Here is a 15842-nt window from a genome sequence, read left to right as displayed (position 1 = left end):
TTATAGTATTTTATACTATTTTTATAGTATTTTATTTAGTGTTTTTTTACAGTGTAAAAAATGTTTTACGGATTCCGGACTAGTAATCTTTGATCTACTGAACCGAGTTTGAAAATTCCTTTACCACTGGAAAGCCACGTTTTTTGTGATCGTCATAGACTATGTTTTATCTCCACATTCCCACGAGAATGGGAACTGCACGGGAAAAACCGCGCGCGTCGGCTAGTTATTTCTATAAAATGAAACCAACATGAAATCATGAACAACAGTTATAATTTATACAAAATAGTAGATAGACAGTTCATTTAGTTATATACAGCACCATGTGTCAAAATAGTATATTTACAGAAAATATTATTTCACATCAATTTGAATACATTCTTAGGAATAACAGATCATACATTTACATCATTATAAAGGCCTATATACAATAAAATCTATCTGGAAGAGATCCAGATGGATTTTATTTAATCTGATGGATCTAATGGATTTTATTTGAAGTTAATCTTTTACACCCTGATTTCAAATTCAATCCAATTAAATACAGAGAAATATTTAATTGGATTGAATTTGATATCTATACTTAAATATAAATAATAAATCTGTAGAGAGGTGAACTCTGTACATAAAATATATTTCCAAAATAACTATTAGGGTATTCATTAAAATATCAGGGTATCAGGGGTCTATTAGTGATTGATACTGATGCTAAAAATGCAATCAGAAAAGTTTAATGAAATGTTGTTTTCTTACAAAAGTATTTGAAAGATAGGTATTTTGTATTTCAGATACCTTTTTAGAAAATCATTTGTATCTGGTATCTGAAATACATTTTTTTAAAGTATCTTGCATCTTGTATTTTAGATATTTGTATAGGGTATCTAAAATAACAGATCAGCCTGTATAGATATTACTCTGTAAAGTACTATGGGCATTAGACTATGAAACTATACCCAGGTACAGGTATAAAATGGAGTGGAATAGATAGAATATGAACTGTAGTATAGTTAACATAGAACCGTAATAGCCTAGTGGATATGACCTCTGCCTACGAATCCGGAGGGTGTAGTTTGAATCCAGTCCGGGGCACCTCCAGCTTTTCAGTTGTGTGCATTTTAAGAAATTAAATATCACGTGTCTCAAACGGTGAAGAAAAAACCTCAAACCTGGATACCAGAGAAATTTCTTTATTTTCTATGTGTGTGTAGTCTGCCAATCTGCGTTGGGTCCAGCGTGGTGGACTATTTGGCCTAAAACCTCTCATACGGAGGCTCGAGCTCAGCAGTGAGCCAAATATGGGTTGATGATGATGCGTAACACACTCTACGACTATGCAGTACAAGGATGTTGGTGTCTGAAGAAGAGTTGAGTGGACAGCAGGTGCATTCATCATCCATACCACTGCAAGTGTCCCACTTCCCTCTGCCATCATGCACCACACTCTCTCTCTCTCTCTGAGATATACCCTGCACCTCCCTCGCTGTCTTGTGAGGCATACCTTGCACCCCGCTCCCTTCTGAGATATACCCCGCACCTCCCTCGCTGTCTTGTGAGGCATACCTTGCACCCCGCTCCCTTCTGAGATATACCCCGCACCTCCCTCGCTGTCTTGTGAGGCATACCTTGCACCCCGCTCCCTTCTGAGATACACCCTGCACCTCCCTCGCTGTCTTGTGAGGCGTACCTTGCACCCCGCTCCCTTCTGAGATATACCCTGCACCTCCCTCACTGTCTTGTGAGGCATACCTTGCACCCTGCTCCCTTCCGAGATATACCCTCCACATCCCTTGCTGTCTTGTGAGGCATACCTTGCACCTCGCTCCCTTCTCAGATATACTCTGCACCTCCCTCTCTCTCGTGAGGGATATCTCACACATCCCTCCTGAGATGTACCCCGTACCTGTTGTCATATCTCACTTCCTTTGTCATCATACACACCACACCACTGTACTGCACAGTTATATGATGTCTATCAGTGGCATGCATAAGGTTGTGGATCAGAGTATGCACTAGTAACAAAATTGAGCAAAGTGGAAATATCTGTATTTAACGAGCACTAAGAAGACACTCTTAGGGTATGCAGTAATTTAATGTATGTATGAAATGCACGCCACTGATGTATATACATTTTTTTCGTTGAGGACCTCTTATCATTTATAACTAAATTGTGCTCTAGAAGCACACAACATTAATGTCATTTCTTCAACAGTCCCGCTTGCTGGATAACTTGCCGGGTTGCATTGTTTATGTGTCGAAACCTGTCTGGACCAAGTTGTATCCCGCCATACCTGAAAATGAACCAATTTCACAGTTCAAATATTCATCATCATCATCATCATATCAGCCGATGGACGTCCACTGCAGGACATAGGCCTTTTGTAGGGACTTCCAAACATCACGATACTGAGCCGCCTGCATCCAGCGAATCCCTGCGACTCGCTTGATGTCGTCAGTCCACCTGGTGGGGGGTCGGCCAACACTGCGCTTACTAGTGCGGGGTCGCCATTCCAGCACTTTGGGACCCCAACGTCCATCGGCTCTTCGAACTATGTGCCCCGCCCATTGCCACTTCAGCTTCGCAACTCGTTGAGCTATGTCGGTGACTTTGGTTCTTCTGCGGATCTCCTCATTTCTGATTCGATCACGCAGAGATACTCCTAACATAGCTCGTTCCATCGCCCTCTGTGTGACTCTAAGCCTTCTTATGAGGCCCATAGTTAGCGACCAAGTCTCGGAACCATAGGTCATCACTGGCAACACGCACTGTTCGAAGACTTTTGTCTTCAGGCACTGAGGAATTTCGGACGAAAAGATGTCGCGAAGCTTCCCGAATGCAGCCCAGCCGAGTTGGATTCGACGGTTCACCTCTTTCTCGAAATTGGACCTACCTAACTGGATCATATGTCCTAGGTATATGTATTCGTCTACAATTTCGAGTGCAGCGTTCTCAACTATAACTGGGTGGAGCGATACATGAGCATTACACATTATTTTTGTTTTGCCCATGTTCATTTTCAGGCCCACCTGTTGAGAAACGCTGCTGAGGTCATTGAGCATGGTACTAAGGTCATCCAGAGTCTGTGCCATGATGACTACATCATCCGCGAACCGCAGTTGAGTGATGTACTCGCCATTGATGTTGATGCCAAGTCCGCTCCAGTCCAGAAGCTTAAAGACGTCTTCCAGTGCGGCGGTAAATAGCTTCGGAGAGATCACATCTCCCTGACGCACTCCTCGCTGCAACTGGATTGGCCTCGTAGTCTGATCCTGAATACGGACTGACATAGTGGCGTTTTCGTACAAGCACTTCAACGCTTGGATATACCTGTAATCAATTCGGCACCTCTGCAATGACCTTAGCACAGCCCAGGTTTCCACCGAATCGAAGGCTTTCTCATAGTCCACAAACGCTAAGCAAAGTGGCTGGTTATACTCGTGAGTCTTCTGTATAACCTGCCGCAGCGTATGGATGTGGTCTATGGTACTAAAGCCTTTTCGGAAACCGGCTTGTTCGGGAGGCTGGAAGTCGTCAAACCTATTAGCGAGACGATTCGTAATGACTCTCGAGAACAATTTGTAAACATGGCTTAGCAGCGAGATGGGTCTGTAATTCTTCAGCAAGGTGTTGTCACCTTTTTTGAAGAACAGAACCACCACGCTCCTATGCCACGCCTCAGGCGTCGTGCCCTCGTGAATGACGGAATTGAACAATCGCTGAAGGACTTTAAGTATCGGTTTTCCACCCGCTTTCAGGAGTTCTGCTGTGATTCCGTCCTCACCTGGCGCCTTATTGTTCTTCAGGTGTTTGAGAGCCACACTAATCTCGTATAGGCTGACGTCCGGGATATCTTCGGTATAGTGTCGGGTCAACTTGGCTCTGGGGTCTTTAGCCAAATTGGCAACAGGTTGCTGAGTAGTCGTGTATAGCTGTCCATAGAACTTCTCGACCTCACTTAATAACTCGGGCTTGGAAGAAATTAGATTACCGTGTTCGGTCTTCAAACGCGTCAGCTGCCTCTGTCCAATAGACAGATCTCTGGCGAAAACTTTCGAGCCTCGATTATTTTCAATCGCATTTTTAATACGCTCGGTATTGAAATTTCGCAAGTCGCTGGTTTGCGACTTAGAGATCTGTCTACTGATTTGTCGGTATTTTGACGCATCTGCTGAAGACTGTAATCTCATTTCTTGCCTCTCTTCCATGAGTTTAAGTGTTTGGTCCGAGAACTTTTTGGTTCTTTTCGCACGGTGGGTCTTATAGAACTTAGACCCAACGGAATGGACAGTTTCCACGAACCTGTTGTTCAGATCGTCCACAGTTTCGCAATTTGCTAGGCAATCAAAGCGGTTCTGCAGTTCTAGTTGAAAGGACTCGGGGTTTTGAATATGGGCACGAGTAGGTCGGAGCGTAGACTTCACCAGTCGATACCGTTCCAGCTGAATGTTGATATTCAACGTGCCTCTAACCATTCGGTGATCGCTACCGGTTTTCACCCTATGGATCACAGAAACATCGTTGAATATTTGCCGTCTGGTAGACAAGATGAAGTCGATCTCGTTTTTCGTGGAACCATCGGGGCTCATCCAGGTCCATTTCCTGTGTGGTGGCTTCTTGAAGAAGGAGTTCATCATAAAGAGGCCCTCCTTCTCCATGAAGTCAGCCAACATTTGGCCCCTATCGTTCCGTTGCCCATATCCAAATCGTCCCACTTTCAACTCTGAACCGCTACGTTCGCCCAGCTTTGCGTTAAAATCCCCCATCACAACATTGTAATAAGAGTTTGAGGCATGTATGGCTTTAGAAATATCCTCATACAATACCTCTACCTCCTCGTCGGGATGTGTCGAGGTCGGTGCGTAAACCTGTATAACCTTCAACGAATACCGTTTGGTAATTCGGAGGACCAGGAACGCTACCCTGCTCGACACACTCTCGACTTTTACAACATTGTTCACGAGGGACTTGTGAACGATAAATCCGACACCACCCTGGGACTGTTGGTCGCCCTCCCGGTAGTAGAGCATGTTGCCGGATTCAAGGATTATCGAGCCCTCCCCCTCTCTTCGGACTTCAGACAATCCTATGATATCCCAGTGCAACTTGCTCATAACTTCTTCCAGCTCGATGACCTTTTCGTCGGACCTCAAAGTTCAAATATTAGATACAAGTAATCAGTTTCCAAAATCTATAGAAGGAAATAAAGTTAATTTATTAAATAAATAAATGTTTTTAATGTAAACAAAACATATGTTGCTAACTATGGGCCTCATAAGAAAACACAAGAGTCACAGTCAATCAGAGTCAAGAACGAGCTAGGAGTATCTCTGCGTGATCGAATCAGAAATGAGGAGATCCGCAGAAAGACTAAAGTCACCGACATAGCTTAACGAGTCGCGAAGCTGAAGTGGCAATGGGCGGGGCACATAGTTTGAAAAGCCGATGGCCGTAGGGGTCCCAAGGTGCTCGAATGGCGACCCCGCACTAGAAAGCGCAGTGTTTGTCGACCCCCCACCTGTCTGTGGTGGACTGACGACATCAAGCGAGTCGCAGGGATTCGCTGGATGCAGGTGGCTTAGTATCGTGATGTTTAGAAGTCCCTACAAAAGGCCTATGTCCTGCAGTGGACGTCCATCGGCTGATATCATGATGATGATCATGAGTGTAAACAAAACTGTAAATCATCATCATCTTGGTTTTATCCCACTGATATGTAACAGTTCCCACTTATGTGGAGTCAGCAAAATATGTTCTCTGTTTGCTTCTATCATCGTATACTCCTTTTACATTACGGTGGATTTACAAGACGAAAGTCCTGGGGTCGATCCCCGGCTGGGCCGATTGAGGTTTTCTTAATTGGTCCAGCTCTGGCTGGTGAGGCTTCCGACAAAGACGTACCGCCAAGCGATTTAGCGTTCCGGTACGATGTCGTGTAGAAACCGAAAGGAGCGTGGATTTCATCCTACTTCTAACAAGTAAGCTTGCTTTCATCTTAGATTGCATCATCACTTACCATCAGGTGAGATTGTAGTCAAGGGCTAACTTGTAGAGAATAAAAAAAATTCCTCTTTTACACACTCCAACAAACTCTTAATTCGCTTTCTCTTATGTACTTCCACTTACAATTTCAACATTCATCCATTAAAGTAATAAGACTTTCACCACTCTTACATACTCATCATGTCCATACCAAGCTAACCAGTGCACTTCATAGATGCAAAAACGCAATGCATACCCTGAGGATTTATTACGTACCTGTATTGGAGGAGGAATTTTCCATTTTATACAATTTGTACTTTGCATACCCTGGTTAAAAACCTTGTGCACGCCACTGAAGCTAACCTTTTACTCCTTAATTTTTCTGTCACTGAACTTTAAACAAAACTACCTACCACCTAGAAACAACAACCAGAGTGTTTTTCTGGTCCAATATCTGCAAGAGATGCAGCATCCGACCTCCAGCGTGAGCCTCTCCATCATCAGAGCAATCCTGCAGCATAGTGGTGCCTTTGACAGTCTTCTTCTCTATCCGGTATGCATACATGTTGTGTGTCGCATTCTGTATCTTTTTATTTTGCATTAGCTTTGCTATCACAGCACTGGAAATAAAAAATCAAAAAATCAAAATCAAAAATCATTTATTTCAAGTAGGCTCAGTTTACAAGCACTTTTGACACGTCAGTTGACTATTTGTAAAGATTATACCACCGGTTCGGAAGGCAGGTTCTGCTGTGAAGATACCGGCAAGAAACTCAACAGTTGCTCTTTTGAAAAAGTCATACAGTATTATAATTTACAATTAATAACAATTACTGTTTACATTTCTTATAGTTTTACTTTCTGTGTGAAGGTGGAAGCTGATCCAACGGCCTCCAAGCATCTTTATCATTAAGGAAAATGTTTTTTAACACATTGCTTAAAGCTATGCATTGGCAGGTCCATCACAGTCTTGGGGATCTTATTATAGAAGAGTACACCCAAACCTACAAAAGATTTTTTTACTCTTTGGAGACGATATGCAGAAATAACTAACTTATGCCCGTGTCTAGTAAGACGTGGGTTTAAATCTCCTTTTCGTTTGTACAAATTAATATTTTGTCTTACATATACTATACTGTTATATACAATATTGACAGGCTACTGTTAGTATACCTATTTCTTTAAACTTTTGACGAAGGGACTCGCGTGATTTTAATTGATATATTGCTCGAATTGCTCTTTTTTGAAGTACAAATATAGATTGTATATCGGCAGCCTTGCCCCACAATAAAATACTGTAAGACATTACGCTGTGAAAGTACGCAAAATAAACAAGCCTAGCTGTATCAACATCAGTAAACTGTCTTATTTTTCTCACGGCAAATGCCGCTGAGCTAAGTTTACCAGACAGTTTTTCTATATGAGCACCCCACTGAAGTTTACAATCCAAGGTCACTCCCAGGAAAACTGTGGAACTCTCCATTTCCAGTGTTTCACCATCGATCATTATAGACTTATCTAATTTTTTAACATTTGGCAATGAAAACTCAATACATTTAGTTTTCTTGGCATTCAAAAGTAGATTATTTGCAGTGAACCAATGCGACACATGCGATATGGCACGGTTTACGTCGTCAGAGTTATCTTTATTTCTGTCGGACTTAAAAATTAAGGATGTGTCATCAGCAAACAGTACAATCTCACATATGCCGCTGACATGGTATGGTAAATCGTTTATGTACACTAAAAATAGAAAAGGACCCAGAATTGAACCCTGTGGGACGCCCATTATGGTAGTGGAACCGTGCGACTTTATATCATTTATGCATACCTTTTGTGTTCTATCACTGAGATAAGAGGCAATGAGATCGAGTGCAACACTTTTGATGCCATAGTGGCTTAACTTGAGTAGAAGGGTGTTATGGTCAACACAATCGAACGCCTTGGACAGATCACAGAACACACCAATAGCATTCTTAGAACCATCCCATGCTTCATAAATATGTTTTAAAAGTTTAGCCCCTGCATCAGTTGTATTGCGACCTTTTGTAAAACCATACTGTTCAGGATGAAACAAGTTATTTAAATTAAAATGACATAAAAGTTGATTTAATATGATTTTTTCAAAGACCTTGCTAAGTGTTGGCAATATTGTAATCGGTCTATAATTATTAAGATCTGACTTGTCTCCTGATTTAAAAAGTGGTATCAATTTGCCATGCTTCATTAGGTTCGGAAAAATACCTAAGTCCACACATTCATTAAAAATAATGGCTAAGTGGGGAGCAATGACATCAATTATATTAGATATTACTTTCACTGACATGCCCCACAGATCTCCGGTTCTTTTTAATTTTAACAAATTGAAAGATTTTTTAATGTCTGATACAGTTATGTGGTGAAATTCAAAAAGGACGTTGCACTCTTTAACATTGCCTCTTAATAGTCTCTGGGCTTCCATAGCAGACGAATCTAGTGAATCAGTTAACAAGATAGGAACATTCTGGAAAAAATCTTCAAAGGCATTAACAACCTCGATATCAGTGTTTACCTTTTTGTCATTGACAATTAATTCAAAACTGATATCCCGCGGTTTGATTCTTCCTGATTCTCTATTAATTATATTCCAGGTGGTTTGTATCTTGTTCTCAGACTCAATTATTTTCTGTTTGATTTTTTGTTTGATAACGATTTCGCAAGAATACAAACACGTTTGAAAATTTTTGAGTAACTTTTTACATAATCTAAATAAGTTCGCGTTTGAGTATATTGTTTTTCCTCGTACAACTAGTACATAACATCATCATTAACAACCCATATTCAGCTCACTGCTGAGCACGAGTCTCCACTCAGAATGAGAGGGGTTAGGCCAATAGTCCACCAGGAAAAGTGCGGGTATAACATGATTACCTATTATTACCCCATTTTAATAGCCTTTGTAGAACCAGACCTTTTTCTTATAGTTTGAGAGCTTTAGAGTTTGACTATGTTCAGTGTTTCACAAATTCTGTGGGAACCTTGGATTCTGGGATGAAAGAAGTCTATTTGCTGTCATCATTCTCCATTGCAAATTTCAGCTAAACTTATTAAGTAGTTATTTTTTTTAAAGAGTAGAGAGAGATCTGTCAGGTATATAATACTAGAGGAGTGAGCTGGCAACATCACCCATGTGAAATTCTGTTTTTCTCATACTCCGGACCCAAAACATGTTTTTCATGGCATAAAAAGTAGCCTATGTGTTTATAGAGGGTGTGATCTTTCTCCTTTGCAAATTTCTGCTAAATCCATTCTGTAGTTTTTGCATGAAAAAGTAACAAACTTGCTCATTTGTAATAGTAGTAGGATTAACAATTGTCTAGGAGTATGAAAGCTGTTATTTTTCTATAAACATAGTACAGTTCATACTTACTTTACATCATCAATACTGTGAACTTCAGCTGCATGTCCTTGAAAAGAACTCTTTCTATCAACTATTACTTCACCATGAGTAATATCTGGACAGTTGATTTCTATCTGAAAGTGCCATGGATGATGATTATGGAGATTATATTATAATGAATTATACAAAGATCACCATCACATAAACATCGAGGCAATCCAGCTACTCCACGTTACGAATTCAGTGAGAAGACTTAAACGGACCAAACCATTTGAGTTAGTGTGTAGTGACTAGTGATAGTGTAGTATTAAGTTTATATATAAAAATGAATTTTTATCGTTAGTCTCGCTAAAACTCGAGAACGGCTGACCAGATTTATCTTATCTTGGTCTTGAAATGTTTGTGGAGGTATAGGGTAGGTTTAAAAGGTGAGAAAAATTTTATTAATTGCCAGGAAAACCATAAAACGACCCTGTTCTATTTCCCATACAAACGTTTAAGAGACAAGGGGTAGGGTAGGGGTAGGGTAGGGATAGGGTAGGGGTAAGGAAGAATTGCACATAAGTCAAAGCGAAGCTTGACCGAGTCCGCTAGTTATTTTATAAAAAGTTATAGTTCTTTCTAACATTATCATTGCATACCTGAGAAACATCCAAAATTTCTTCTACTGAAATGTGTTGCTTTTCAGGCTCCACAGGTTTAATTGTCTGTAATATTTCTCTGATTTTTTCAACCCATTGATATATGACAGTTTCTCCTAAATAGTCTCTGTAAAAAAGACCATGTAAATAAGTGCCACATATCACATTATTTTTTTTTTTTTTTCTCTTGTTTGTTGGTCTATCGGAGATCAGTCTCTAGACCATAATCCAATCAAATGACTTTTTAGTATGTCGTTTCGGGCTCTGCACATCCACTGATGTAGCGTCCCTCCAGGAATGAGTATATACTACTATACTATGTTGGCCAGTTGTGTTCGTTTCAGGCGGAATTTGCAGTCCCTGATGTCTAACAATTTGACAGTTATATCACATTATTGAATTCTAAAATATATAATGGCTTAACTGTCCACTCAAACAGTGGATCAATAAAAAAATCGGCTGTCTGTAAAAGTCTCTAAAGTCAGTATATTGTTGATAGTTGAATGTGACAACATCATAAGAAAATACAGATGGAATTGCATTTTTCAAAATAAAATGTTTGTTTTTCAAAAATACTGTTTAATAATTTTCATAGACCAGAATATACCATATTTCTTGTAAAAAACGTTGGCAACTCTAGAGCAAGGGAACAACACATGACATCATCTTTTTTTGAGTGTGCAGTGCAGCCTGCTCCATCAAATTATAAGACATTGTCACATCAAAAATGCCCTGTGATAAGTGTTATCTAGAAAAAGGCCTCAGCATTTTGCTACATACTTTCTATAAAAAAAGTATGCAGCACTAATTTTCAGTTAGGGCCCAGTTTAGTTCAAAAAGAATTTTCCATTTTGTACAATTTGTATAATTGATGTAACATACATCCAAACCTTTACTTCTTTAATACACGTACATATAAGTACAATCTTAAATTAGGTAAATTTTTGGTTACTTCCCAACTATAAGCATACTTACAAATAAATCTCATCCAGGCTATAATGCAGGTTTTCTTTTACCTTCCTGTCCATCCATGGGGCAGAGAGTTCATATTTCGGAGGGCTGACACTTGGGTAGCCCTCTGTCATGGTGATGTATAAGATTACTTCATTTTTATCATCTTTTATCTTGATACTGTAGGACCTTGTAGCTTCACTATCAGTATTCCAGTCATCACCATAAATTGAACTTAAGGCTTCTACTTCTTCAATCTTAAAAAAAATATAGAAATTATAAATCTCTGGTCATTGTCATATTATTATTGTTCTAAGCTCCTAACTTGCAAATGTGCAATGAAAGTGATTTTTATCTACAGTACATGTGGTGTATTTGAAGCAGATTTATTTGGGTACCTGGAACGTTTATGCTTGAGAAAACAGAAAAGAGAATTAAAAATAAAGTGATTTGGTACTTACCTGCTTTGATAAATTGTCAGATTCCATTTCAACAAATTTAAAGTGAATGTGTTTTATTATGTTCAGACGTTTTATTGTTAAATTTTGTTTAATATTGTTTTTGTTATTTTATTTGAAATTAAAATACACTATCAAAACAAGACAAGTTATTTTTTTAATGTAATGATTGAGAAATGTCAAATAAAGATGTCAAAGTCAAATTAATAGCTGACAACACAGACTCAAAACCATGATTGTCTATCATCCATAAACAAAAAGTTCTAGACTACGGCTACGCAGACAGAAAAGTATATAGACAGTTCAAACACCCCTCGCAAAAACAGAAGAGCTTAGTCGTGAACACCATGTGAATACGCTAATAAACGAGGCAAGCAATCCGTTATTTGGCTTCATGTTGCGTTTATTGATTGAACGATGGTCCAAAAAAGAATAATCATTTATTTGTACTATAAAAGCATAAAATTACAGCAATTTAGCTTAATTAGCTAAAAATATATTATCATTATTGGTTCAGTGAGTGCAGTATTTTGATATGTCAAAATTACGTGTGTATTAACTGGTAGGTCTACGCAAAACTAGGTTATTAGGGCCATCGCAGTCGTGACGAGGCGTAAAAGCCATGATTAAAATTAAAATTTTAAATATATTCCCTGATATGTTTGTTAACAAACAATATTTTTTAACAAAAATACGTGAGCATTTCGGGACGCTCGACAGAAATTATAACTTATACCTGCTACCGTGAGAAAAAGAGTAGCCGAGGGAGACGCCGTAACGCGTTACGTTACGAAGCGGTTTACCCTCCCAAAGGATATTTTACTTACAAAATTCGAGGCGACTATACTGATCGGTAATTTGCCTATACCTACTATTATTAAAGGTAGGCAGTAAGTAGATGTATAGAAATCTATCACGAAGGGTAAAATTTAAAAATCAACTACAATCAAACAATTAAGTACCTACACATTCTTAAGGGTTTATTACCGTGTGTAATTGCAAGAGTTGTATGCAAATACGCGAATAATAGAAGTATTATGGAAATATGCTATAGAAAAGTCAGCAATTTACCTAATGCTAAGCTCACCCTTTCGTGTATTAATTTCTACTACACGGTATAAATGCAAGGTTGTAATGCGAAATATTTCTTTATCGGAACGCGTATGTTAATTTTCAAGTTTTTCTTAAACTTGGCTCTACATAACGTTATAGACATCGAACAACAATGTTCCTAATATGCTTTACAGGGCGGTAAGATTGTGAAAAATGTCGCATTTAGGATCTTATACATTTATGATAAAGCTCTAGCTTTTCAGCTACATTATTTTGCGCAACGAAGTAACAAACTATGTTGTTATACATTTTGAATTTAGTATCAGCTGTCGCTCGCGGCTGTGATTGGTTTCACAAAGCCGGCGGGAGTCATGAATTGTATCGTTATCAACCTCTTTACACAGCTCACATAAGACCCAGGACTCTCTCCTTATAGGAGAGGGGTTTTGTAACTTTGCTCCACAGAATAATATGATCCATGCTCTAATGCGGGTTGGTGGGCGGGTGTGATTGTTGGAATTCAATGATTATGGAATCAATCTTGTAACGATTATTTATCAGTAGTATGACCGGAACCGACGGTTTAACATGCTCTCCGAGAAATGGGCTATAAAATCATCACCTTACTTACGTAATGTCGTTGAAATAGCTGTAATAAATGATCCTAAAATTGAAAAAACACTGCCACTTGATGTAGTCGCTAGTCGCTCATGTCTCATGATTGTGTTGAATCGTAATTCGATAATTACCCTGTTAATAGGTAATCGGTAAGAATGTGAATGAAACACAGTTTTTTATCTATTTGGTTTATTGTGCTGTTTACATAAACTATCTACGTGTGTACGCAATTATCGTTATTCGTTTAACACATAATATGCCTAAGTACCATGTATAATGGACCTACTCGTCTAAACGACGCGAAGTGACGAGATAGTTTTCAGGAAAGTTCTTCCAGGGCTTCTACTGATAGGTAATGAAAATTATATCGCACGGCTCACAAACCGATTGTGATGTATGTTTGTGATGTGATATTTTCCATATTTAAATGGTTGTTTTTAACAAGACAGTTAACAGAATGTTGGTAGTTATGACACTAAGCACAATGTAAATGCATCTTAAAACACCATTCCCGTGCTATTTTAATTTAATGGATTTTAAAGAATAATTTATTGTTTGCTCTTATTTTGTACAGTATTTTAAAAATAAAATGAAATATTTACACCTAAAACGAAATTTATATTGGTATATATACAATATACATCTATTTATCTACTTATATATTATTCTTAAATCATGCAAGGAATGTAAGAATTTGTTAACATTAAGTTGGAACTATCCTTGGGTTAACTAATATTGTACAATATCACAGAATCATGTTACATTATATAGCTACTCTTAACGATTACGTATAATTAATCAATTAATATTTTACAATTACTTTTAGCAATTATAACAAGCAGCGTATTGACAAAATAAATTTACAAATTCGATACATGTCTATGTGGTACTTAGTCCATTCGAGAATTAAAAAGAGTTTTATCCTCATCTTTTTAAACATTAATCTTTTCTATTGACATAATAACACCCATGTCAATGCAAATATCGTAGACAGAGAAATGATGAAAACTACAGACGAGCGCGTTGGTTCATCACCGTAGACCACGGAAGTGAAAAAGTGAGTGTATTAAATACTTATATGCTACTATTTAATTTATTAAAAAATAATATTATGTAGATACTCGTATAATAGTTACTATGTTTTTGTATTTATAGTCACATTGATGGACAACGTGTTTTATATAAATGGATAAAACAAAATGAAAAATTAATTCTGAATGCGTCGAACGATTTTAAAATTATCACTGGCATAATCTGAGTATGTATTTAAATAGTGTTTATATTCCGTTACCTTCCTACTATGGCTAAGTTTTAAATTATTATTATAAGCCGTCAAGTTGAGTAACTTTACATTTATTTATTCTTTGTGGACAAGCGTGAAAACTTGAAGTCAAAAGACTTGATTGTGGAACGTACATAGAGAACCAAAGTTACTCAATTTGACTGTATTACAATTTTGACTAGAGTACACTCTGGTTATGTAGTCTCCAAATATTTAGGACTACACGACCGGAATGCAAAAAAAAAACAAATTCTCAATTTCCCGCCTTAATTTCTGGACTTGCGGAATCATTCGACACGGCACTTTGGACTGAACAATAACTAGCCGGGGAACTTCGTTCGCTCGAAGCTTTTTCGTGTCGAAATTCAATCATACTGCCACTGGGCTGACGCAGAAAGTTCTGGAACCCGACCGGATTAGAGTTCGCTATTTTGTCCGGCTTTTTCAGTAATTCTTCTATCGAATAAGGGTTTTTCTTCTTCTCTTTATCACTCTGCCGCTTAGGCTCGTCTGTATCAGGACGATCGGTGCTGTCGTCGCTAGCTTCGACGGATATGTGTTCGGAGCTTTCTGATTTAACTTCTTCTGGGTTTATTCTATTCAGAAGATCGCTGTGTAGACTTAGGGCGTAAGGAGAAAAATTCTTTGAATCTGGATATGGCATCATGACTCTTTGCCATGGGGAAATCGGGTAGGGTTTGAGGAGTCCTTGGGCTTGCACTTGGTTCGCTAAGAGCCATGATGTGGCAAGTCTGCGGTCGTAGGCGTGTGGTTCTGGCTGGGGTGCCCTGACTGCAGTGTGGGCGAAGTATGGCGGCGTCTGTTGTTGGATTGGCGTTGGTAACGATGTCTTCATTGCCATGTAATCGACCATGTTCGGCGGCATCTCCGGCGTTGGGAAGGGATCTATGGAAAGAAGAAAGTCGTTGTTAGTTGTTATAAGTTGTGTAACCTGGGCAAGCAGGCCAAGCCTCAAGGTCCGTTCTCACACCCGGATGTCCCGAGATGACCCACAGGCCACACATCATATTAAAAGCAAAGAGGAAAGTTAACAGTCTAGATTTTTTACAAAATAGGTCTACCAAGAATTCGCGCGCACTACTTTTTAGTGCAACCTATGGGATTCGAACCTGCATCCCTCTTGCAATTGCGATATGTGTAATTGATAGGTTTTTTTTTTTTTATTCTTTACAAGTCAGCCCTTGAGTACAATCTCACCTGATGGTAAATGATAATCTAAAATGGAAGCGGCCTGACTTGTTGGGAGGAAGGATGAAAATCCGCACCCCTTTCGGTTTCTACAAGCTTTGTTAGCTTTACCTTAGATTCTGATAGGTACCTATCTACTACTGATTATTAGGTGCTTACAGTTTTTATTCAGATTAACAAATCTAATTATCTAACAAAAGAAGTCAGTCTGACTGTCATTGTATAACAATTAAACTGAATATGTAGATATCATTAAATGGTGAAATGTTGATAA

General features: G+C 38.7%; 2 protein-coding genes across 2 annotated transcripts in view; both read right to left on the bottom strand.

Moving 5' to 3' along the window:
• Positions 1-253: 253 nt before the first annotated feature.
• On the bottom strand, positions 254-11577 carry LOC112045385 (protein IMPACT-A). Its single transcript, XM_052889243.1, has 6 exons — positions 11410-11577; positions 10973-11205; positions 9998-10124; positions 9387-9490; positions 6391-6597; positions 254-2288 (listed from the first exon to the last, which is right to left on the bottom strand). Exons 1-6 carry the CDS (start codon positions 11434-11436, stop codon positions 2195-2197), a joined length of 792 nt encoding a protein of 263 aa, XP_052745203.1. The 5' UTR covers positions 11437-11577; the 3' UTR covers positions 254-2194.
• Positions 11578-13234: 1657 nt separating this feature from the next.
• LOC112045387 (paired box protein Pax-1) overlaps positions 13235-15842 on the bottom strand; it is a 66136-nt gene continuing 63528 nt past the window's right edge. The window contains exon 5 of the mRNA XM_024081547.2: positions 13235-15265. Coding sequence (XP_023937315.1) covers positions 14613-15265 — 653 coding nt within the window. The 3' untranslated portion in view covers positions 13235-14612. The remainder of the gene's footprint in view (positions 15266-15842) is intronic.

Source organism: Bicyclus anynana, chromosome 2, assembly GCF_947172395.1.
Source record: "Bicyclus anynana chromosome 2, ilBicAnyn1.1, whole genome shotgun sequence".
In the NCBI taxonomy this organism is placed as follows: Eukaryota; Metazoa; Arthropoda; class Insecta; order Lepidoptera; family Nymphalidae; genus Bicyclus; species Bicyclus anynana.
The sequence above is the reverse complement of the archived record's forward strand: the minus strand, read 5'-3'. Positions and strand labels throughout refer to the sequence as shown.

Bases quoted from the DNA above. Each gene is read 5' to 3' on its own strand.
- LOC112045385 (XM_052889243.1), bottom strand. From the start codon at position 11,436: ATGGAATCTGACAATTTATCAAAGCAG. The intron at 11,206-11,409 runs GTAAGTACCAAA...ATTTTTTTTAAG, and splicing joins CTGACAATTTATCAAAGCAG to ATTGAAGAAGTAGAAGCCTT. The intron at 9,491-9,997 runs GTATGCAATGAT...TGGCACTTTCAG, and splicing joins AAATTTTGGATGTTTCTCAG to ATAGAAATCAACTGTCCAGA.